Genomic DNA, 23040 nt, shown 5'->3' on the forward strand with positions numbered 1-23040 from the left:
AGTACTTATTATAATATTATTATATTTTATTTATTAAATATGCATTAGTCTATTTAATAGTTATACTTTAATTTAAATAAAAAAAACCGAAGCAACGCGAGGGATTCGTACTAGTAAAAATATAAAAGTGAATGTAGTTGAATTTATTTTCAAAAAAGTAGGTGAACCCGTTCCATGAATATATTTTTCATGTGCTATCAAATTCAACTTATATGAACCCATTCCATAAATTTAAGAACCAAAACGACCCTTTATACAATCAAAAACACTGAAAAGGTCATGCAAGGCAAGGTTTCTAGATTTGCACAAGAATGTTAAACTACTGTTATTAAGATCAATGACAAAAGTTTGGAATTTACATAGTTCAATTAAAATGTACAGAAAGCAGGTAACAAATCAAACACTAAGATTGGGGCGGTAATCGGAGTTTATGAACCGAGCTGTGATTTCATCTAAACAAGCCATTCGTATCCTTTCAGGTGTTGCTGGATTATCTAGAGGAAACCACCCATGATGCTTTGTTTCTGCTCTTGCACCCATTATTGCATCTTTGATGGCGAAAAAGACGGCGGAAGCAAGGAAAAATGGAGGCTCGCCTACTGCTTTAGATGAATGGATCGCCTTCACATTTGGATGCCCCTGCCAATTACATTCAACCCCGATTCAACCAATCAAATAAAAGATCAAAATGAGCATAAATAATGCAAATTAAATCCTAGATGAACATTTTTCTTCTATTTTTCGGTAAAAATACCCTTTTAACATGGACCGAGCTCAATCTGTAATCAAATTTCCAGGTAAATGAGTGGACTCGAGGGAAGTTTGAAGAGATATACCTTTAGAAGTGAAACACTGAATTTAAAGGGGATATCATTTAATGAAGGAATCTTGTAACTTCCAGGTCCACATGTATACAAGCAACCAGGCTTTATCCACTTGTGAGCTGAATCTCCCCATTTTAGTTCCTCTAAGGCTGCCCACCCTAAACCTTGTATGAATGCTCCTTCAATCTGTAGAATTGCAGTATACAGCGAAAACATCGGGTTAAACTTCTCTGTGGTCGCTTAGAAAAAGCCCACAAAATGAAATATTAAAAAGTTGTTTACAACTTCGATGAACTTTACGACGATTATGGCTTTATACGAGGATTGAGCAAAGAAACAGAACCTGTCCAACATCAATGGCTGGATTAATGGAATATCCGAGATCCAAAATGATATTTGCTTCCCTTGTGTGAAAATCTCCAGTCAATGTGTCGATTTCAACCTCAGCAAATGCAGCCCCGTAAGTGAAGTATCTAAATGGATTTCCTTTACCGGTCTTCCAATCAAAGTCGACCTCAGGTGTAATGTAAAATCCATGAGCAGAAAGGTCTATTCGCTGCGTAAAGCATTCCCATGCAAGCTGCAAACAAAATTAAAACACGGCGAACTCATAATCATAATTAATTTATGGTAAGGACCTACTGGTAGTAATTGCAAGACTTGACCTCATGGGGAGTTCATTTCAATGGATGATATATCTAAGGCCAGATAATCTTGAAATCATAAAGTGTGAAGCCGTACATTTTATTGAAAAAGAAAAAGCAGAAATAGTGAGGACAATGCTACCTCAGCAAAGGAGCTGAAATTATGTTTTGAAGCAACAGGTGCCATCCGTGCCATTATTTGCTCACATGCATCCAATACTGCTGCTCCATACATATCAGAGCTTGCAGAAGCAGCTGTTGGTGATGAATTAGGTACCTGCCAGGATTTTAAAATCGATATAAACAAATAATTGAAACATGCAAAAAGTGGAAAGTTTGATGGATTTATCAATCAAAAACTTAGTCAACTAATATTTGTTAGATAATTTAACTGTATAATTTTATTTTTGACGCCAACTAATATTTGTACCTTCTAGACATATTTTCTACAAAAGGATTATCAGAGCTATTTTGTTATACAAATTTAATACCTTGTCAGTGCTAGTCTCTGATATGAACACGGAACTGAGAGGGATATTAAAAGCAGAAGCAGCAACCTGAGCCACTTTTGTATGCAGACCTTGCCCCATCTCAACTCCTCCATGTGTAACTAAAACAGTTCCATCTGTGTAGACATGAACCAGAGCACCTGCCTACAGAAATTACAAAGTGATGGACGCAATCAGATCTTGGCCAACAATTCCTATAATGAAAGAGTCTTTGCAATGACAAAAATATTCAGGTCATTTTTGCAGACAGAAACAATTCAAAGAAGCATAGCTAAATTCTTAAAAATATCTTTGCAGTCGACACGAATGGCACATGAAAGACATGATTCAAAGGCTTGCCGCGCAATCTAAGTTGAAGCTTATTTTTGCTCTTTGATCACGCCCTAGTCCATGTGGAACTTTTACTTGCGGGTAAATTCAGACATCAAAAGATTTTACTTTGTCATGTGTCATTAGTTATAAGAACACTTGAACATATTTGCTTTTTGTACTGAGCATGCATAATTCACGATCTTTTCAAGGCATTAGCTAAAGCATATAAACTCGAGACTATTGCCGATCTTATTTTAGAACCCACTGTAGATTATCCTTTTAAGTAATACCTGGTTCATCATCTTAGTCGTAAAGGATATGCCAAACTTTGTTGGGACCATAGCAACACCACGTTTCTTCCAGCGATTATGACGGTTAAACTGGATAGCATCTTCACGAGCCTTCAAAAGGTTGCAAGATAACTTCAGTTCATTCCATAGCTGGGGAAGTGTACAGTAATGAAGTTGTTGGCCATAATGCAAAATTGATCCTTCACCTTGGAAATTGATTTCCTGGAAATATTTTAAAATTATAAGGATATTTAATTAACACTGCAGGAATATTTAGACAGCCAAGAAGTCGGTTCATATCACTTACCCTTATGTCTTCTGGGCTTTTGTTAAGTTCTACAGCAACTCTTTGAATCCAATTCTCAGCTATAAGCATTCCTTGAGGACCCCCAAATCCTCGGAAGGCAGTGTGACTAGGAAAATTAGTAAAGCATACCTTCCCCAGAATTCTGACATTTGGTATCTCATATACGTTGTCAGAGTGAAACATGGCACGCTCAAGAACAGCAAGAGAAAGGTCCAGAGAATTTCCGGCATTATTATAGATTTTAAGATCCAGCGCAAGGATTTTTCCCTCATTTGTGCATCCAACCTAAATCACAAGATTAATCAATTGCCAATTCTGTTACAACATTATCAAATCTAATGAAGCATAAAGAAATATAAATTCAGTGAATTAAGAAGTTCCAGCTCTACTTCAGTTAAGGATGTGCCGGAAGTTAATGAATGGGATACCTTGTACTTTCCTAGAAAGCTGTGGCGGTGTCCAGTAATCATCATGTCTTCATCTCTGTCCAAAGTGATTTTCACTGGCCGATTCAGCAGATATGATGGTACACAAGCTGCAGCTGCAATGAAAGCTGATCTTGTCTCCTTTCCACCAAATCCACCACCAATTCTTTTGATTTTACAAACTACTTTTCCCATGGGAAGACCAAGAACATGAGCCACATATTTCTGGTGCTTCTGAGGAGCCTGCACACCAAAAAAAAATTAAATAAACAAGCTTGAAGCTGAGTGAGTGTGACAACACAGATAGCTAAAATAGATATTTGAGTAGAATGTAAACAAAGCAGAACTTGAAGGACAGCTAGATGAAAGATCCATTATCTGCATGATTTATGTCTACAATTCGAAGGGGGGCATATTATCTATCTTATAAAGTCTTCTTTTTAAAAAAAAAAACGTACAGAGTTATACAGTAACAGAGCATTAAATCAATTATGTGATATACTAATCTTCAACTTCAGTAGCCAAGTGAGGCTAATAATGTGCAGGCCTGCTGAGGCTATATGCCAATAATTGCCCACTTACCCGCACTTTCAATTGCCAGGTATTGGCCGAAAGTGCTTCTAAAAATATTTTTTCAATCGCTTGTGTCCAGTCCAATCGCTCATCAAATAACAGTACAAAACCAGCTCCAATTAATGCCAGTTTGCGCAAAAAAGTTTTTCTGAGCATTTCATCTATTTGTAGTTTCAACTTGAAGTAATCCATTGCTCAAATAATTATAGTTTCAACAACTAAATTATAAATTTGAAGAGAATAACTTACCTGGGTTGACGAAATCATATGGACTTCATTGCCACTATCCAGCGTCCAAACCAAACTACTCTGCGGCTCCAAGTAAAAGTGCTCCTGTCCACCCACTTGAACTTCCCCCTCTATGATTTTGTCACATTGGCCTGACTGAAAACAGAGTTCAACATCACCATTTATCAGACACTTTTCTGAATTAGGATGGAAACTTTCAGCAGCAATGGCTTCCTGTATAGATAATATTGCTGGAAGATCTTCATACTCCACAAAAACTTTTCTTGCAGCCAGTTTTGCATTTTCATGTGTATCGGCAACAACCACACCTATAACCTGCAACAAATGTACATGTGACTTTGTGCACTTCCCAAAGATAACATTATTCCAGAAAAAAAACCAACATTTCCAAAATTTACAGTAAAGCGTCTAGTTTAATCGCGTCAAAGGACTTCTCTCAACATTCAGAGTTTTCCTCTCATGGTACCCTGCTAACAACTGAATTATGATCTTGCCGTTTTAAATTTTATAATATGATTCTGGAACTAATTGCTGTTAGAAGTTCACTCAAAGAGACTTAATCAGGCTCAAATTACAACTCAATAAACTTTGTAATTTTCTATCCTGGAATCCAATAACTCTTGATCAACGAATTTATCAAGGAAAAAAAGAAAACAAAAGCTAGATTCACAGTTTAAGTAAGTTCCTAACCTGTCCCACACAAGTAACAAACTCTGAAGCAAATACTTCCTCATCATCAATTATTGCACCAATGTGATTATCTCCTGGAACATCTTTGGCAAAAAATATGCCTGCAAATCCCGGTGAAGACTTGGCTTCTGAATCATTGATGGACAAAATTCGAGCATGAGGTCTTTTGCTCAAAACTAATGCAGCATGCAAGCCATTAGAAGGTATTGCTGTATCATCAGCGTATTCAGCCTCCCCTGTGACCTAGAGAATGTTACACATGGAGAGATCATGATAATACTTAGTTTAAGGTGTAAAAAAAAAAAATGATCAAACAAGCTTTCACAAAAATTATCAGCTTCATGAACCTAATCAGAAATATCAAGGGAAAAAAGATATCTAATCATCATTCAAGTAATTAAACTAAAAAATAAAATAAGAAATCCCCTTTTTCAAAAGCTCCTATCCTGAACCTCACAAGAAAAAGAGGGAGCGCTTTTTTTAGAAGGAAACAGGATCCCTACTTAGTCTCATTATAAGCTACGGGGAGGCAGACAAAATGATGTATACATAAAGCAACATCACTGAGCAACTTAAGATCATATTATGTAGTCACATTAGATTAATATACTAAAAGAGATTTTTAATCAGATATCCAAAGATTCTGAATTAGATCAACTTTAATACAGGAATGATGTCGTCAATGAGCGACTAACAGTCATGAAGAACTAGAAGCTGGTCATCAACAGAAAAATATAGAAAACACTTCATACATACTTGACAATTATGAATATGATTTCCAATTCCACTTCTCTACCCCTCCATTTCTAATCATTTGGAAATTACATATCAAACCATCTCAAAATAGACTTATGTAACTAGATCATGCGGTGAAACTCTGAAAGAAACTCAAATGTGAAACAAACCAGACTCATGGAAACTTTCATTAATGAGCATTTAGGAAATAGATCAGCAAAACATCAGTTGTATCACAAAACAACAGCTTCGTTTATTATTTTGTGTTTTTAATTTTTATTTCTAATTGCAGACCTGAAGTCTCGATGACATATGAACTTCAGGAGATCCCACAGATGTCCCATGTTTCATAATTTCGAAGTCCTGAATTCCAACAACTGATGGCCGATGGAACGGTTCTACAGCTGACAAATGCGATGATGGTATACTTGACTTAATTAAATTCTCCCCTTCCATCTGATATGAAACCCACAGAAAAAACTTGAAGAAGAAACTAAGAACTAAAGATTTCCGAAATTCCACCATCCCACCAGGCGCATCCTCCTTAAGTAAAATATCTGTTTCTAGGATTTTCAAAATGCTCTCCAAGAGATCTTGATTCCAATTCTTCTCAATCATAAATGTTTTTGCCTTTACTGCTGATAAAGTAAGTGGAGCTACACCGCCATAAACAACTGACGCGTCCGAAACTACCCATTGTTCCCCTTTTTGCTCAAGAAAGACACGCATTCCAGCATTTACAATAGCAATGTCGTCCTCCCTCCTATGAGCCTGCTTAAATTCTTTCACGTACTCAAATTGCCTAGTCCATGGTAAGAATACTGAGAGTAAAATTTCGTCACTTGCAAGATCCACCTTCCGGTAACCAAGAAAGAAATTTTCCGCAGAGGTTGTTCTAATGTTCCCTCTGGAGCCAATGATTTGAAACTTTGCTCTTGCAGCCATCCAGAGAGGGTTCAAGTCTGATATTGGACTGGCTGTACATATATTCCCTCCAACAGAGGCAACATTTTTTATCTGGTTCCCAGCAAACCATTTTAACTGTTCAACTATTGCCTTATATGAAGATGTTTCATGAGCAGGACGTTCCTTAACAACCTTTCTAAGCATTTGATGGAGTTCGGTCAGTCTGACTGCAGCACCAATCTCTAAACCATCATCCTTGACACTCAACATATTGAGTTCAGGGACATGTGCAACAGAGATCAAAACTGGATAATGAATTCTCTTTAGTCTCATCTCTATTCCGACCTCTGTGTTGCCTATCAGCAATTTCGCTTCTGGATATTTTGCTTTTAAATCCAGTAAATGCTGGAGCCGTAACGGTCGATACCACTTAAGCCCGCCAAATCCAGTTAGGCTTAAGGGAGTTAATTTCCTCAGCAACAGCTCAGGAGGAAAAATAAGCTCTTTGTCTGAATATGTACTCCCATTTACCTCACTATAAGATGTAGGTTTGCAGCTATTACCACAAGCTGTACTATTACAGCTGTTACCAAGGTCAATTGCAGTTTTTGATTTACATGAACAGGGTTTACCAGTTGAGGGACACACAAATTCACCTTCTTGAAGGCTTAGTTTAGAATAATCAGTGTATAATGCATCATTACTTTTAGCAAAAACACGGAATGCATCAACAATTGGCCTGTAACCAGTGCAACGGCATAAATTTCCAGAAAGGGATTCTTCAATTTGCTCTTCGGTAGGCGGTTGTTGGCTTGACCTTAGCAGTGCATACATTGACATAATAAACCCAGGAGTACAAAATCCACATTGTGAGCCATGAGCGCGTTCCAATGATTCCTGCAGAAAGAGTCGAGTGAATTTGATACTTCAAATGCTGGCAAAAGAAAGACGTAATTTCTACGATGTTTTATGTGTGCTTGAGACAGCAATTGCCAGTACACAAATTCTTTAATATGTTTAATGATTATTTTTCTAACATTTTATTTTTGAAAACTAGCATGTTTGGTATAGCTAAAGTGATTAGCTTTCTTTATCCAAAAGCAGATGCAAAGCAGTGTTATATACTATTTGATGCCTAGCTAATAAGGAAAGGAACTTCTAAAAGTATTCAAATTCCAAGTAGTTAAGCTCTTAATAAAATCTAAAAAGTAAACCATTACCTGAATTGGATGCAAGCCATTTTTGCGGTTCCCTACTCCCTCCACTGTAATAACATGCATTCCTTCCACTGAATACAGAGGAGCCAAGCATGCATTGACGGCATAATGCCTAGGAAAAGATTTTCAAGGAAGTTGTATCAAGATAGCATTAAGACAAACTAGAATTCCAATAAATAATGTATATTTATGTGAGAGAAGGACAAAAGTAACTCACACACATTTCTTAAATTTTCTGTCGTACTGAGAGACCATAACAGTGCAAGCACCACAACCACCTTCACCACAGCCTAGTTTTGTCCCTGTCAATCCTATGTCTATATAAACCCACCCCATCCCAACACCCACCAAGGAAGGTAAATAAAAAGATTTGCAACATCAGAAACTTAATGATTTGAAGAGTATGAAAGGAACTAACGCTATAAAACACAATGCTCAACATAACTTAAACCTCTAAACATTATATAAAATTGAAAGAAACAAATTTAATAAATGAAGCAGAGAGCATATGACCAAAAAAACAAATCAAGTGATGAAAGGTTTAATGGCATTTCTCTCATTGAAGGCTATGTTTAGTTTATAGAATGAAATAGCATGGAATAGAATGGCTATTCATTATGGCCATGTTTGGTTCATGAAATAGGTGCGGAATGGAATAGTTATTCCGTATGAAATGACTATTCTTTGCTTTCGTTCATGGAATTGCTATTCCATGATTTTGTGGAGTAAATACTCCTCCCATAAAAAGTAAAGAATAGATATTCCATTCCTTATGGAATAGCTATTCCATTCCATGAACCAAACATGGCCTATATTCTTTACTTTTTAAGAGTATTTATTCCACAAAATCAAAATCATGAAATAGCAATTCCATAGAAGACCTATTTCATGAACCGGAAAAAAAAAAGAACAATCATTCTATACAGAATAGCAATTCCATTCTGAACATATTCCGTGAACCAAACATAGCTGAAGTTTCTCATTAGCTCAATCATAAACTATACCATCACTAATTTCATGAACAATGAATGAAGGTCAAAAGTAGCAAAAGCCAGGCTTAGCTGACCATGTTATGAAAAACAACTAACTACTTATAAACTATGCAAGATACAAGCTAGCTAACTGAGCCAGATTCAATTGACATTCAGTTATAGCAATCTTAACCGCATCTGAGTGAAGTTTCCTATTAATCTTGAAAACCAAGACATTCATTACAACTAATTTGCAGATGGATCATAAGTCATAACACATAGACATCAACATAAAACAAATCTATAGAACACAAACAACCAACAACATCATAAAAAAATCTTCATCTTTTATAATCTCCATTAAAAGATTCAACAATTAAAGCCTAACCCAGATGAATATTTTCGATTCTGTGGGAACCCACCTCTAAGATACTCGATGAGAGTCAAGTGGGCCAATCCATCAGACAAAACTTTTCTCACTCCATTAACATAAAAGATTGCTTCTTTTGCTGAATCCTCTCCAATCTGCTCCACTTCTCCTTCAGTTTTCAACGAACCCATAACTAAAACAACACGAAGATGAAATCTTTTTATCAGATTCTTATCAGTTACAGTGAAATTTGATCTGGGTTTAAATCATTTGAATTGATGAACTTGAGATAAGATTTGCCGTCTGATTTTAAATTACTCTAAAAGTGCATTACATGTGATAAAGGTCGGTTCTTTTTTTTTGTTGCATCACTGTATCGGGCAATATTCTAAATTGGATTTAGCGGACGTGTCAGAATCAATTAAATATAGATAAGATCATTACATATCAACCACTTTCGTCACATTATTTTGTTTTTTTACCAGTTTTGGAGGAACACAATGGTTAATCAGTGACTTATGTGTATGGGAGATTTCTACTATATACACATGTCTTCCCAGATAATTTTCATTCACACCCTTAAACTTTTTTTTTCTCTGTTCTTCAACTCGTAATTATATCTTTGACACAAAAAAACTCGTAATTATATTTTTTTTATATTTTTAATTTGAGTAAATTACTCAGAGACTCCCTATATATACACTTTGATCAAAGTCAAAAGTTATACTTCTCCATTTTTATTCTATCTATTATTATTATTAGTCAACTAAATTAAAAGACTAAATTAATAAATAAAATATCAATGTTAATTTGGATAATAGAATCAATAGAAGAAAAATGTGAACAAGAATTTATGTTAGTTGTTACAAAACACAGTTATGTTCTGATAACAAAGCACATGGATTTACATCCTCGGCTAGAGGTTGATATAAGATGTACATACAATAAGGGGTATACTAAGCTTCAGCAATAAGGGGTATAACTAAGCTTCAGCAACTGGTCAGTATATTTTCTTGCCTCATTTTTGAAGAAGCCTCTGGTTTGCTTGGTCAGAAAATGCCTGGTGAGTAGACCGTGCTGATTCAGTTGAATGAATCAGGATTTGCATAACAATTGTGACAAGGACTAAGAAAGTTAATGAGAATGTAAGGACTTCCCATGAGTTTAGGAATGACAAAAGCTGGAATAACATGACTATGCCACCGACGAGAAAACTTGACCAAAATATTACAACCTGTTGAAAAAGAAACAGAAGTTAATTTAGATTGGAATTGGCTGTTGGTTACTATAGAATGTAGTTATGATTTGCACTGTCTTACAAACAAAGAATTTTTGGGTCGACCATAATCTCGATACTTTAGGTCGCTGAATGTGTCGAGTGTATAATATCTCTCCAACAATGCGTCCTGTATGCATAAAACAGAAATGAAAACTGAACTGTAATCATTCAGTAATAATCTTCTTCGTCGCGATATGCATATATAGATAGATAGATAAGTAAAAGATTAAAAGTTCGACAATTGTGTTTATACCTTGGTGACAAATACATCTTTACACCATTGAGAAATGCCATCGGTGGTTTCTGGAAGTTCCTGCATAGGCTGTCGCTTGATTTGCACTTTTATCTGTAAGAAAGGGGGCAATAACATTACTAAAGAACTCAGATAGAACAGGTGCAATGATGGTGTATAAGGCGGCTTCATTATACACGAAAATTAGCCAATATGCAGAATATAATTATTTTAGTTTAGGTTGTGGCAGGTTACCACTGATGACTGTCCTCTAATTATTCTCAGTATTGTTGGCGCAGGTTGATTTTTGTCCACGACCACTGTGCAATCATAAATTGCTGGAAGAAATGAGCGCATGTGAACTACTGCTGATACAAAACCCTGAAACCAATGTAAATCAATAGCACATCAAAAGAGATGCTTCGCATAAAAACACCATTGTTGTCATCTAAATATCATTATGTTACTACATGACGACAGTAACTTGTTTCACTAGCTAGTTGACTACAAACCATATAAGCTTCTAAGTGGTCGAAACTAGTTGTCTCTAAATCGAGAAAACAAAGCTCTTGCCAACTTTTCAATTTTTAGAACTTTGCAGGAAGATACCAATGATATGTATAATGGATTCACAAAGCTCGGGAATTCTAGAACGGAAAAGGATTTCATAATTTACTACTTGCAAAGAAATATAAACGAAAAAACATAAACTACTGTCCGCCTTAAAGAACTTCTCGAGACTCTGTTCACCTTGGTCCGAGGAAGCAGCACATTTCTAGGAATAGGCAATCCCCTAGTAGCAGCGTACTCTTGAGCTGCTTGAAGCTTTGCTTCCGTAAAGCGTGTTCCTTCCACAAAAAGAGCAAGCCAAAATGGCATAGGAAAGTCCTCCAGCCGCTGAAAACCTGACTGCATTGCTGAATTCATAAGTTATAGTCACACAATAAACTTGAATTGCATTTGCATGTGAATAGATACAATTGCAGTAAGATGTTACCTTCAATGTTGTTTCATCCTCGGCCCAGCTTCTTTCAAGGAACAGATAATCAGAAAACCACATGGACCAACCTATGATCTGCATTGTTTAGCATATTTGCATGGTCATCATTAAATACTCAAATCCAATAGACTGTTGGCAAAGAACATTTGTTTTACATTGATAAAATCAAACAATATTGTAAAAGCCTAAAGAGTTTAATTCAGCTCTTGATCAAAATGTGTTCATTGTTCAACGACAGCAGAATTTCTCGAATTGTATAGTGTCTAAAGTAAATTTACCTATTTGGTACCAATAAGAGGTTGATGTTATTAGAAATCACACCATGGTGCTAATAAGGGGTAACATGAGTAATGAGAAAAACTCACAGGGAGAGCTTTTACTTGTTTCTTCATTACAGCTAGTGAACTACCGAGACAACCTGAGCGCTGTTACAAGGTCAATCTCCAATCAGAAAGGACGAGATAACAAACTACAACATGTGAATTAAAAATCAAGAGTTCAAAAAATGGATTATTAGAACTCAAAGTGAAGTGTAAGATGAGCAGAATCGCGATTAGCACCTGAGCTAAGGTCCATCCAACAAGCCAATCAATATCGCTCCTGTGATTGCAAATGACAAGTGCATGTTCTTTACCTGAAAATTTCTCATATAAAATACAGTTCTGAACATGTGAATGAAAAAGGGTTATGCAAAAAAATAGTTCTCAGCTTACCCATGGATCGAAAAGTTTCATCATCTGCATACACTTCAATCTGCATTAAGAAGATCCAATTCTTAGACCACAACAAATATTTTGCACAATGCTAGCTGGGATCATAATTATAGGAAACAAAATTGAGTAAACAATACAAATATTTCAAAAAAGAAAAAGAATTAAGCACCTTTATATGTGCCCACCAATCAAGAAGCCAAATGAGCTGCAACCACAGCAATTCAACGACTACTTTATTAATCTTCCTGTGCAGATTCTTTGACACTGGTCTCAGAATTATGAAGATGATTGCCTGCAACCATGCAAACAAACAAACAAAAACGAATCACACCTAAAAATAATTCGCATGCAAGCTGGCCACTCTATATCAAACTCATTTTCCATGCAAAAATCATCATTTATATAAAAATTCTTACGCAACCAATAGCATAAGGAAATTATTTGCATTATAGAAAAAAATAAAGCTGCCAATATTGAGTATTAAATTTTTGTTCAGGCCGTGAGTCATAGGCCACTAATCAATAAAAAATGTAACAAATAGGCTAGGTAGCATGGACACTGATACGGGGCATAGACACATTAAAATGGTGTTATTTTAAGGCGTCTTATATAAAATAATAAAATTTAGTATCTAAAACATGTTCGAAACATTTCAAAACGGGACAGGTTGATTGAATGAAGTGTCGATCGAAAGATTAATGTTCACCTGAAGAAGATTAACGATGAGGCCGGAGAGAAGGAAGAGAATTCCGATTGGGACAACGGCTAGTGCAGCTGGTATTGCCATTATTGGTTCTGTAAATGCTTTGGATAGGAAAATTCAAAATGAAAATCAATTTGTTGAAGGGATAAATGTGAGTGAAATATTTTTGGATACGTTGGTGGGTATGGAATTTAGCCATTTTTTTAGTGGATGTAGCTCAGCCTAAAAATTCGGAGATTTTGAGGATGGCGATTCAGTGCAATGCGATTAACTGATTACCGCTGAATTGCATCACCGTTATTCGTTCATTTAGGCCAGCCAATAATTGATTAATACTACAAAATTATTAATCAGCCCCAAATCTAGCAAGTTTACGACGTCGTTTTATAGAAAGTATCTTCCCTTTTTTCAAGGCTAAATCTATCTTCAGGCCCTTGTACTTTCATTGTTGTGAATATCTGGTCCTTTCTAAACTTTTGTTTCTTTTCTAATCCCTGTATTAAGTATATATTGAATTGTAAGTTGTTGTTTTTTTTATGGAAAAGGAGCGTGGATCACATTTTCCGTGAAACACGCATGAAACAGAACTTAAAAAGAGACCAAATAAACAAAAATTTGAAAGTATATGGATATATTAGATATAAAAAAACTTAACCCATCAACTCAAATCTACTTTATTATTTTTCATGTGGCAATGGGAACGGAAACTGAACACACGCATATAAATCTCATTGATGAATATAAATTTTTTAAAAGGGGCCAGCTAAATAAAATGGTGAAAGTACATGAGTCTCAAGATGGCTTAGATTTTTTTTCAATAAAGTAGATTACTGTGAAATTATCACATAATCATAATTTACAGTTAGTACTTTATGTTTGAAAATCAAACAATTTGGTACATTAATTTTAATTATGCAAACGATTACAATCTTCTGTTAGATTTGGATACCAAATCATTAATATAATTATTTGAAAATATGGTGTCAAATTGTTAATATAATTGAAAATAAGATATTAAATTGTTGACGGAACTCATCAAAAAAAAATTGTTGACGGAACTAACAGAAATTCCCTATTATTGACAGAATTAAGAATGAAGTATCAAGTTGTTTGGTTTTTAAATAAAAAGTATCGAAATGTGAATTATAACAATATGGGAAGGCCTCACAGTAATTTTCTCTTTCCAATAAACCCCGCGTTACACCAACTACCCAGCAACATAAACCTAAGTTATCAAGAAGGTCACCGGAAAAACATACAGACGACGGAGAACTGCCAATATTAAACATTAATGGCAACCCACCCCGGCGGATACCACCAACCCGCAACTTTAGAAGAAGTCAGAACCCTATGGATTGGTGATTTACAATATTGGGCCGACGAAAATTACCTCAGCTCTTGCTTCTCTCACACTGGCGAGGTCCCGATTTTTTACTTGTTTAATTTTAGAGTGATTTTTTATTTTTGCCACTGAATTTTACTGTGTTGCTTAATTTAAGTTTTTGTTTATGTTTGAGAGGCAGAGCGCTCAACCCACGACCTAACAGAATTGCTTAATTTAAGTTATTTGAGTGGGACTTTTAAGTTGTACTGATTCACTACATATTGCAAATTCTAAATTACAGGTGATTTCAATTAAAATAATTAGGAACAAGATAACTGGCCAACCCGAAGGTTACGGGTTTGTGGAGTTTGTTTCTCATCCAGCAGCAGAAAGGATTTTACAGGCATATAATGGGGCACAAATGCCTGGAACTGACCAGACATTTAGGCTCAATTGGGCGTCTTTCGGTATTGGCGAAAGACGTCCAGATGGTGGACCTGAACATTCTATTTTTGTTGGGGATTTAGCTCCAGATGTTACTGATTATCTATTGCAAGAGACGTTTAGGGTTAATTATCCATCTGTTAGAGGTGCCAAGGTTGTCACTGATCCGAATACTGGACGTTCTAAGGGATACGGGTTTGTGAAATTTGGCGATGAGAATGAAAGGAATCGCGCTATGTCTGAAATGAACGGTGTTTATTGCTCGACGCGGCCAATGCGGATTAGTGCAGCAACACCTAAGAAGACTACTGCTTATCCACAACAATATGCCACAGCCACTCCAAAAGGTCATATTCGCTGTCATGATGTGGTTTTGTAGCTAAATATCTAATTTTTCTTCTCTTATAAAAGAGACTTTTCTCAATTTCATTTCAATTGGTGTTTCGATTAGATTTTGTTTATCTTAATTCATTTACAGTTTGTCCTACAAAATTGATTGTTCTGGCATACAGTGCATAATTTTCATGCTTTAGTCAATTATTCCATTAGAATTTATCTATCTCTCAATTTTTTTTGCAGCCGTATATCCTGCTCCAGCGTACACTGCACCTGTCCAAGTGGTTCCAGTTGATAATGATATCACTAATACGACTGTAAGTTAGCAAGGTTTGTAACTTTGATAACTTTTCATAGTCCGATTTTTCATATATTTTTTTCCACTTTGCAGATTTTTGTTGGTAACTTGGATCCTAATATCACTGAGGAGGAACTCAGGCCAATTTTTCTGCATTTTGGAGAGATTGTCTATGTCAAGATTCCAATGGGAAGAGGATGTGGTTTTGTACAATTTGCAACGAGGTTTGTTTATTTTCTACATTGACAACATTGTTGTTCCTTTTAAACTCTCTTGCCAATTATAAATGTCTAAAAATATTTATTAATAGGCCATTTGGTAAATGAGTTAGAACTTAGAAGGTTGGTTCATGGTCATTTCTTTTCATTGCACATTGTCATATGTGATGGAGCATAAGTACCAGGGATGTAGGGTGACAGACAATACTGTTTTTGAAAATAATTAAATTAGGGTAGCTCCTATTTGTAATAATATACTCTAGTCATGGTTCTATTCATTTTGCTTCTGTGATGTCTCTGACCTCTAAAATTTGTCTTACGTAGGGCTTCTGCTGAAGAAGCCATACAAAGGATGCAGGGGCATGTGATTGGTCAACAACCGGTGCGCGTATCATGGGGCAGGAAACAGGCATGTTTCCTTTTAATATGTCTTCTGAGAATTGTTTTATTCTCTATGCATGCATTCTATATTTGATGTGTCATTTCAAAACCATAAAGTAAGGAAATTCTTATCATGAAGAAGAAAAATGGAGTCGTCAATTCTAATTGCCATATGGAAGTTATGAAATAATTATTAGTATTTTGTTTCATCGTTTGCTTTTATCTGCAATTTATTTATGTTGATCCTATAATATGGAAGTAAGATATATATTAGTCCTTATATATCTGAATAAGAAAATGGAACTTAAGCCATTGAGATATTAGAAACGCTCTAGTCTACCATCATGTTTCCCTTTCAGTAGGAATTAGGGGTATGCTTGAGAATAGCATCATTTCAGTGGCGTAACTGTATGGAGAAGATGAGGGGCAATCTCCCCTCTTAATAAAAAAATATAATCTTAAGTAATAATCTATAATTAAATTAAATTATATCATCTTTTTAAAGTTGCTGACCTCTTTAGTTTAAAAATCTAAATTTTGCCTCTTAATTTGAATTTTTGGCTACGCCACTAATCATAGCATAAAGATTCCAACATTTAAATTAAAGAACAAAAGGTTGTTGCTAAAATTGATGCTCTCTTTATAGCGGTCTTGTTAATATTTGGCATTGACTATTGTAGGATGCAACTGGTAGTTATGGTCAGCAAGTAGATCCATGGAGTGCATATTATGGTTATGGACAAGGTTACGATGCTTATGCGTATGGGACAACGCAAGATCCATCATTATATGCATATGGTGCATATGCTGGTTATCCACAGTATCCTCAACAGGTAAGGTGCCAATTATGTGAAATTACGTAGACTTCCAAGATTAACTTCAGGTCTCTTTCACAGCTGCTTAAATTTTTTGTTATTCCTTAAAAAGAACATTATGTTTTGGTAAACTTTTGTAATGAATAACCTGCTGCTTTTGTTCCTTTCTTTCAAAGAAAAAGTAAAATTCGCTTTACAGGGTGATAAACTCATTATATGGAGTATTTATCTCCATGAATTTTCACAGTTTTATGAACTCTTTATAGTATAGACTTAGATCCATGAAGTTTCACATTTTTATAATGATGCCTGTTATCTATTTTTGAGTGCTATTGAAAAGTAGAAATGCTTGGCGAATCAATTAATCGTTGGCTGTTTCTGAGTTTGTATCTCCGTGGCCCTATAATAGGTAGACGGTGTTCAGGATATCACCGGCGCCATTCCAGTTGTAGAACAAAGAGAGGAACTTTATGATCCCCTAGCTGCTCCCGATGTTGACAAGTAATTTCTCTCAACTTTATAGTGTAACTGACATCTATATCTTTCTGTTCATTGGCTAATATTTTAGCGTTTTGAAACTGATTGTCAGGTTAAATGCTGCTTACCTTACTATTCATGGAAATGCCATATTGGGGCGGCCCTTATGGATGAAAACATCATCATTTCCGCAACAAGCATAGGCATTACAACGTTTTCTTTAATTCATTATGGTGCTTGTTTGGTTGTCTTATCTCTGCAGCATACTCGAGAAGTGTCCTTATATACAGGAAATCGCCACCGAAGGGAAACGAACTTGCTTAGGATCTGTTTATTTGGCCCCCCTGTGCAGGATGTAGCATAAATTTTTAGTTTATTTTGTTATCATCTATCGGGTTAGTTTATTTTGTTATCATCTATCGGGTTAGTTTATTTTGTTACCATCTATATGTGGTGACATAATTTTGTTATGAAAAAAATTTACTATTCGTCTCAGAATATCCATTGATACATAATTGTGCTTTGTCCGACTGCTAAACGGTTTCAGGATATGTTGTAGTATGAACATGAACACACCCATGACAAATTTAAAGTTTCCTTCAGACTTATATGGCTAAATTCATAATTAGGTCCTTTAATTATATGTGCTTTGATTAACTGGTTTTAAAATTTTATTTTTGCTCTTTTTTTTATCCCTCAATTAAGGAAAACTATTACTTTAGCATACTCTCATGCTCGTTAACTAGTAAAAAATTATTAAAATGAATTTTCACGTAAGAAAAATTGTTGGAATTATATCTATTTGATGATAAACTAATTCTCCTGGTTAACAGTTACTATTTTATTAAACTAACTTGCATTCATGTATGTAATTATAGAGAAAAAAAATCATATAAATTGTTTGTTTGTTTTATTTATTTTATTGAAATCTTGTCTTCTGACAAGCTGTTTTCTTGTCTTTTGACAAGTGTTCTTTGGTTCCCTAGGGTTTGTTAACCCTTGCTTTTATCTGTTCGCTGCAATCATTGCTTATTCTATTGGTCTTTTTTCAACCAATACTTGTCCAGTGTCATTGCTTAAACCCTATCTTTTTTCTCTCATATAACCCTACTTTTCGCTTAAACCCTTAGTGCTCTTTTTCTACCGTTTGAGCCTGAGTGCTATGGCGAATGTTGGAGATACGTATAATAGAACTCTCTTGGAGGAGGAAGAAGAGGGAGGTCTCGACTATTCAGCAGAAGTGGAAGATGAGGAAGAGGATGAGTTCAGATGGTGCTTAATTGGTAGATTTCTTACAGACAAAACAATCAATTTTGTGGCCATGAAAAATGTGTTAGCTTCAGTCTGGAAACCTGTTAGAAGTGTGCGTGTGAAGGAAGTGGCACCAAATCTGTTTTTATTTCAGTTCTATCACGAGCTTGATTTCAAAAGAGTGGTGGAGGAAGGCCCTTGGAATTTCGAACATCATATCCTGTTGAGTCGGAGGTTTAGAAAAGGGGACGTATTCTCTAAAGAAGAGCTTTGGAGTACTGATTTCTGGGTCCATATTCTGGACATTCCAGCAGGCTTTGCAAACGAGAGGTTAGGCAGAGATGTTGGAAACTTTATTGGCTCATTTGTTCAATTCGATAACAGGCCGAATGCAAGTTCTAGTGTTGCTTCGCTGAGGATCCGCGTCAGAATGGATATTAGATCACCACTTAAGAGGCGAATGAAATTCAGAAGAGCAGGGAATGCTTGGAGTTGGCTAAACTTCCAATACGAGAAGGTTCCCACTTTTTGCTTCTATTGTGGAGTCATTGGACATTCTGAAAGTTTCTGCAGTAAATACTTTGATAACCCAATCCCAAAGGAATCTTTACCCTATGGGATTGACATGAGGTATATGTTTAAAAAGAAACCAGTAGCTGTTGGCGAAAAATGGCTACGTCCGGACAGTCCTACTAGGGTTGAAGGGGAGGTGGAAGATGATGAGGTGGCGAACTTGAATGGAAAGATTTGCACAAATCTGGTTATTACCAATTCTTCTCAATCAAATATCTCCCAATCAGACGCGGAGCTGAAGGAAAGTACCAAAACTCAATTATTGCCTTTTTCGAATAAGGGAAATACAGAAAAGGAAAAGTTTGCTTATGGTAAAAATCAGGAAGGAGGTAGCAAGTCTAAAGATAGCAGCACTGGTACGGTGGAAATTGATTCTAAAAGAAAGAGGGTTGACTTAAGGTTAACTAGTGCAAAGGTTACTGATGGGCCTAATTTTCAAGTGTCTGATATGATTATTGACCCATCTTCTTCGAGTCCGGCGGGCCTTGGTATCCAGGCCTGCCAGAAGCAATGAATGCCTTAAGCTGGAATTGCCGTGGTTTGGCCAACCCACGTGCAATCCGTTTCCTGAGAGAATTGGTCAGGGATAGAAAACCGTCTTTTTTATTTCTGTGTGAAACTTTAATTACTCATGTTCGTATGACCGCTTTGAAAGCAGCTTTGGGGTTCGATGGTCTTTGTACCGTTGACAGTACTGGTAGAAGCGGCGGGCTAGCGCTTTTGTGGAAATGTCCGTTTGAAGTTGATATTTTGCATGCTTGTGATAACTATATCGATGTCTCAGTAGCCGGAGTGGATGGTGTCTTATGGAGGATGACAGGTTTCTATGGTTTGCCGGATAGGTCCCGGAGAAAGGAGTCTTGGCTCATGTTAAAAAATCTGAGTCTAGTTAACACTCTTCCTTGGTGTGTGCTCGGTGATTTCAACGATATTCTTGACAGAAATGAGAAGAGAGGAGGTACCCCTCAGCCAAACTGGCTTTTAGAAGGTTTCAGAGAAGCAGTTATGTTTAGCGGTTTGAGTGACATGGGTGCTGCCGGCTACAAATTTACATGGGCTAGAGGTCGCGATCCGGAAAGAAGAATTGAAGAAAGGCTTGACAGAATGTTGTGTAATAGAACGTGGTCTGCTTTATTCCCTTGTGCAGGAGTTATTAACCTGGAATCTTCTACTTCGGATCATCTGCCGATTCTTCTGCAGTTTGATAATCAGAGCCGTCCCGCTACTGCTCACAAGTTCAGATTTAATAATGTATGGGTGGTTAAAAGAGATTGCAAGCAAATTGTATCTGAAGGCTGGAATTCAATTCCTACTTGCAACGTGATGGAAAAATTAGCCAACAGCAAGCAGATCCTTTGTACTTGGGGAAAGAGAGTTGGGGTTAACTTCAAGTCAAGAATTGCTAAAAAAAGAAAAGTTCTAGAACGTTTGCAGCTTAGGAGTGATGCCGATGGGATGAGACAGTATCAGTGCGCTCTAGATGAGTTCCACATCCTTCTTGCAGAGGAGGAACTTTATTGGAAGCAACGGGCAAAAAATTTTTGGCTTTCAAGTGGAGATGCTAACACTAGATTCTTCCACAACGCTGCGAATGCTAGGAAAAAAAGCAATCGAATCTCTAAACTGATGGATGAAGAAGACGTTTGGAGACACGCTAAAGGAGATATTGATGGCATCATTTTCAGGTACTTTTCAAATTTGTTCTCTGAAAGTAATCATGGCCCGTCATTCTTACCGAACATTCAGCCTAAGCTTGATCATAGTCACAATGAGCTGCTTACTAGACCGGTTACTGCTGAAGAGGTTAAGGCAGCTGCATTTAGTATGCACGGAGACAAGTCGCCGGGTCCGGATGGTTTCAACCCGACTTTTTTCAAATCTTATTGGAATATTGTTGGTCCGGATATTATTAGAGCTTGTCGGGCATTCTTGGAGAATGGTGAGCTAGAGGAAGGAATGAATGACACTAGCATTGTGTTAATTCCTAAAGTCGCAGCCCCATCTCGAGTTTCAGACCTTAGGCCTATTTCGTTGTGCAACGTGGCTTATAAGATTATCTCGAAGGTTCTCGTCAATCGTATGAAAAATCTCATGCCCATTATTATTTCAGAAACGCAGAGCGCTTTTGTAGAGAGTAGACTCATCACTGACAATTTCCTTATTGCCTATGAAATTGGTCATTACTTGAGGCAAAAGAGAAGGGGTCGCAATGGTATGGCTGCGCTTAAAATCGACATGAGTAAAGCTTTCGATAGAGTGCGGTGGGACTTTGTGCAAAACATGATGAGAAGTTTGGGGTTCAATGATCACTGGGTTAGTTTGATTTTTAAATGTATCTCCACTGTCAGATATACAAGTTTAGGAGACAACTTTAATATGGACCCGTTAGTGCCGGAGCGTGGCTTGAGACAAGGCGATCCTCTGTCGCCGTTCCTTTTTATCATTTGCGCCGAGGGTCTTAGCCATTTATTGTCTGAAGGAGTTCGTCTTGAACAGCTCCACGGTATAGAGATTTGTAGGGGAGCTCCGGCTATCACCCATTTATTTTTTGCCGATGATAGCTTTATTTTCTTGCGAGCCACGATGGAAGAGATGGGTTCGGCCAAGGATATTCTTAGCAGGTATGAAGCTCTTTCTGGTCAGAAGATCAATTTCCAGAAATCTAACATTATGTTCAGCAAGAATGTCCTTCAGGAGGTCAGGAACGATATCTGTAGTATCTTACAAGTGAGTCCGGTCGAAGATCAAGGGAAGTATCTGGGTCTTCCGTCCTTTGTAGGCAAGAACAAAAATCAGATTTTCAATTTTATCAAAGAGCGTGTTTGGCAAAAGATTAAAAGTTGGAATTCGATCTTTCTCTCTAGAGGCGGAAAGGAAATTCTCCTGAAAACTGTTGCGCAAGCTTTACCAAACTTCGTCATGAACGTTTTTTTACTTCCGTCGGGATTGTGCGATAAGCTTGAAAGGATGATGAACGCCTTTTGGTGGGGGTCTAACAATCAGGAGAAGCGTGGAGTTAGATGGGCAAGTTGGGACAAGCTTTGCATTCCTAAAAAATTTGGCGGTTTGGGTTTCCGTAAGGTCCGCGACTTCAATATTGCTATGCTTTCTAGGCAAGCTTGGCGGCTGTTGAGTAGAGAAAACTCCCTTATGGCCAGAATTTTCAAAGCCCGTTACTTCCCAAACTCCTCTTTTTTAGATGCGAATCTGGGTTCGAACCCAAGTTTCGTTTGGCGAAGTATCTTTGAATCTCAGTCGGTTGTGAAGTCTGGTGCACGTACTAGGATCGGTAACGGCAAGAATACCAATGTCTGGACTGGTCCGTGGCTCATTGACAAAGATTTTTCAAAGGTTATTACAGCTGCCCCCTTGCACTTGATTGATGCTAAGGTCTGTAACCTTTTTAATGTGCATGAGAAGTCTTGGGATATTAATCTGTTGAACGACATTTTCTGCCAAGCTGACGTCTCTAGAATTCTTCAAGTTCCTCTCAGTACTCGAGATATAGATGATAGCTTATGTTGGGCGTTGGAAGCAAACGGTAAATTCACCGATAAGAGCAGCTATCGGCACATCAGAGGTGAAATCACTGCTCTGCCATGGGAAGTTTGGGACTGGATTTGGAAGCTTCGCATCCCGCTGCACGTTCGTAATTTTATGTGGAGACTTTGCTCGGGTTTTCTGCCTACTGCGGTGGCTTTGTCGACCAAGCATGTGTTCATTAATGAGGTCTGCCCGGTTTGCAATTCTTTCTCTGAAACAGATATCCACTTGATGCGGGAGTGTTCCTTTGCTGAAAGATGCTGGTCTTTGAGTAATAATCAGGTGTTAGCAGTAGCGGGCATTGATGTGAAGAGCTGGCTTAGTGGCTTAGCAAGGATAGCTAATAGTGACGAGGCGGCATTGATGGCAATGATCTGTTGGCAGCTTTGGGTTAACCGTAACAAGATAGTGTGGTCTTCTTGTAAGTTCAG

At 36.9% G+C, this 23040-nt stretch overlaps 3 protein-coding genes across 4 annotated transcripts; 1 reads left to right on the plus strand and 2 right to left on the minus strand.

Moving 5' to 3' along the window:
* Positions 1 to 300: 300 nt before the first annotated feature.
* On the minus strand, positions 301 to 9412 carry LOC126670997 (xanthine dehydrogenase 1-like). 2 transcript variants are annotated; one of them, XM_050364685.2, is made up of 14 exons: positions 9075 to 9412; positions 7899 to 7998; positions 7685 to 7793; positions 5853 to 7361; positions 4824 to 5066; positions 4134 to 4448; positions 3315 to 3554; positions 2887 to 3171; positions 2580 to 2801; positions 1960 to 2121; positions 1611 to 1745; positions 1168 to 1404; positions 837 to 1010; positions 301 to 639 (listed from the first exon to the last, which is right to left on the minus strand). In XM_050364685.2, the coding sequence occupies exons 1-14, from the start codon at positions 9211 to 9213 to the stop codon at positions 397 to 399; spliced, it is 4113 nt and encodes a 1370-aa protein (XP_050220642.1). In that variant the 5' UTR covers positions 9214 to 9412; the 3' UTR covers positions 301 to 396. The 2 variants fall into 2 exon arrangements, with proteins under 2 accessions (XP_050220642.1, XP_050220643.1); XM_050364686.2 differs by lacking the exon at positions 9075 to 9412 and having other exon boundaries at positions 7903 to 7993.
* A 433-nt stretch (positions 9413 to 9845) lies between these two features.
* LOC126670998 (1-acyl-sn-glycerol-3-phosphate acyltransferase 3) lies at positions 9846 to 13257 on the minus strand. The gene is made up of 11 exons (XM_050364687.1): positions 12953 to 13257; positions 12416 to 12538; positions 12247 to 12286; positions 12094 to 12167; positions 11899 to 11958; positions 11531 to 11608; positions 11284 to 11442; positions 10789 to 10914; positions 10555 to 10647; positions 10342 to 10428; positions 9846 to 10256 (listed from the first exon to the last, which is right to left on the minus strand). The coding sequence occupies exons 1-11, from the start codon at positions 13031 to 13033 to the stop codon at positions 10041 to 10043; spliced, it is 1137 nt and encodes a 378-aa protein (XP_050220644.1). The 5' UTR covers positions 13034 to 13257; the 3' UTR covers positions 9846 to 10040.
* An 836-nt stretch (positions 13258 to 14093) lies between these two features.
* On the plus strand, positions 14094 to 17850 carry LOC126674634 (polyadenylate-binding protein RBP47B'). The gene is made up of 8 exons (XM_050369118.2): positions 14094 to 14369; positions 14575 to 15064; positions 15297 to 15370; positions 15445 to 15575; positions 15894 to 15978; positions 16631 to 16783; positions 17175 to 17266; positions 17355 to 17850. The coding sequence occupies exons 1-8, from the start codon at positions 14241 to 14243 to the stop codon at positions 17443 to 17445; spliced, it is 1245 nt and encodes a 414-aa protein (XP_050225075.1). The 5' UTR covers positions 14094 to 14240; the 3' UTR covers positions 17446 to 17850.
* The last annotated feature ends 5190 nt before the right edge of the window (positions 17851 to 23040 follow it).

Source organism: Mercurialis annua, linkage group LG3, assembly GCF_937616625.2.
Source record: "Mercurialis annua linkage group LG3, ddMerAnnu1.2, whole genome shotgun sequence".
NCBI classification, from domain to species: domain Eukaryota; kingdom Viridiplantae; phylum Streptophyta; class Magnoliopsida; order Malpighiales; family Euphorbiaceae; genus Mercurialis; species Mercurialis annua.